Source organism: Olea europaea, chromosome 4 (genome assembly GCF_002742605.1).
Source record: "Olea europaea var. sylvestris chromosome 4, O_europaea_v1, whole genome shotgun sequence".
Lineage (NCBI taxonomy): Eukaryota > Viridiplantae > Streptophyta > Magnoliopsida > Lamiales > Oleaceae > Olea > Olea europaea.
Genome location: NC_036240.1, coordinates 1222872 through 1225033, shown reverse-complemented (window position 1 = coordinate 1225033; position 2162 = coordinate 1222872). Strand labels below are relative to the sequence as shown.

The 2162-nt window shown below is 30.2% G+C and overlaps 1 protein-coding gene across 1 annotated transcript in view; it reads right to left on the bottom strand.

Moving 5' to 3' along the window:
- Positions 1 to 1607, bottom strand: part of LOC111392119 (eukaryotic initiation factor 4A-6-like) — a 9747-nt gene extending 8140 nt beyond the window's left edge. The window contains exon 1 of the mRNA XM_023017387.1: positions 1536 to 1607. Within this exon, the coding sequence (XP_022873155.1) occupies positions 1536 to 1607 (72 nt within the window). The remainder of the gene's footprint in view (positions 1 to 1535) is intronic.
- Positions 1608 to 2162: the final 555 nt, after the last annotated feature.

The following is a 2162-nucleotide window of genomic DNA, read 5'->3' as shown; positions in this document are numbered from 1 at the left end:
TAACATGTTTGGTCTTCATTTTTTAAAATTTATTTTTCTTTAAACATATTTTCAATCATATATTTATGAAATTCACACTTTTGTTCTTGAATTAGTGTGGAGAAATAGAGAGGCATGACTGTAGCGCGTAAAAATGGAGAAAGAGTAAATAGGGCTCTATGACATAATCCTCCATGCTGCGTAAATTAAGGAAAAGCAACAAAATCACTGTATCTAACACGTAAGATAAACGACGTCGTTGCTTTCTCTAAAAAAAAAAAGCTACAGTGAGACAAAATGGAAGAATCTACTGTTCTTTTTACAGTAGTGAAACATTACCCTTTTTATATAGTAGTGAAAAACGTGAATGGGATGGTACTGTAGACACAACAGTAAACCAATCTCATTTTACTGGTCACGCTCTTTTCCCTCTTTTTTTTTTTATTTTGTTGTGAAAAAGAAAAAATCTTTGCTTGGACCATGCCAACCATACTCCACCACCATACTCCTTATTTTTCTTTTTATTCTTTTTATTGATATTTTCATTCTTACTTTTTCGTGAAATCTTTGGATCACATATTCTCACATTTTCGTGAAATCTTAAGCTTGCTGTAGGATGGGAAAACAACAACGTTGGATACCTACATGTACAGAGGTTGATTTTCTTCGATCCATATTTGATGGAGGAAATAAAAGTCCAAGTAATGCAGAAATTTCAAATATAGTCTCCACCTTATCCTTATACAATCCTGTTATTTCTGAAAAAAATGTTGGTGATTGGTTTAAGGATAGACGAGCTTGTGAAGGAAAGAGAAAACACACGTGCATTGAGAATCCTCAACTCAAAAATCTGATGCATGAAGTGCAACCTTGTTCTGTAGATCGACGTTTACGAACATTCAGCTTAACAGGTTGTATTTAGTAGTGTTTATACTTCTTTAGGTTCTTGTATTTGTTTTGATTAGATTTTGTCAAAAAAAAAAAAAAAAGAGTTGCCGACAGTTCAGCTTACTAATTTTTTTGGCAGTTTGAAGAAGCTGATTTTGTAGTTGGTTTTTTATATAATAATTATGTTTAGTTTTTAGTTTAATCTGTTATTGTTATTGTTTTTGTCGAAGAATTTTTTTTTTTAATTCCGCACTGTACGAAGAGTGCGGAAAAAGAGTGATATCTCTGCACAGTTCGCATAGATGAATTCATCTTTGCGAACTCTTTGGAGATCTTTTTTTTTCTTTGGCGGTATTTTTTTATATAATATAGTTTTTCAATTTTTTTTTTTGTTATAATTTCCTGTTTTTTCAAATTTCTTACTAATCAACATTTTCAATCAAGGAATAAGGGAATGAGTGTGAGTGCAGAAAAATTTGTTAAAGTAAATACTTATATTTTGTCATCTTCTAATTCTCCTGTTACAAAAAAAATAGAAAAAAAAACAGATAATTTTGTTGTAATGGAAAGGTTTTTAATAAAAAAAAGTTATTAGTATAGTTTTTTCTTCCTCCGCAAAGATGTGTTTTTAGTTTCCTGTAGAAAATTTTTTTCAAGACTCTCTGTACTGTAGGAAGAGAGTGTACAGAGAGTGCGGAAGAAGAGTGATCTCTCCGCACACTTAGGAGAGATGAATTCATCTCTGCGAACTAATCGGAGAATTTTTATTTTTTTGCGGTCTTTTTTATATAATATAGTTTTCTTTATATATTTCGTTATAATTTCCTTTTTTTTTCATGATGCTAATCAACATTTTGAATAAGGGGAATGAGTGTGACTGTTGAATAAAGAAATATTTATGTTTTGTGCTACAAATGTCTATAACAGAGGATTTATCGTTATGATAGAAAGGTTTTTAGTATCATCTACTTCTACATCTTTATAAAAAAGTTGTTAGTGTTTGCCTTTGTGTAGTTTTAGTTTATCATCTTGTTGTGCTTTATTTGTTTTATTTGTTTACCGGCGAAAACTCCTTGTTTCGCAGAGATGAATTATCTATTCGACCTTTTTGGAGTATTTTTTTTTTAAATAACTCTTGTTTGGTCTTTTTTATATATAATTATGTTTATGTTTAATTTATTTATATGGAATGCTTTTTTCCTTACAATTTCCTTTTTGTTTCGAATTTTTTCTTGTAGACGATGCTAATCAACTTTTGAATTAGGAGAAGGAGAATCAGGCGACGTGAACGTGAG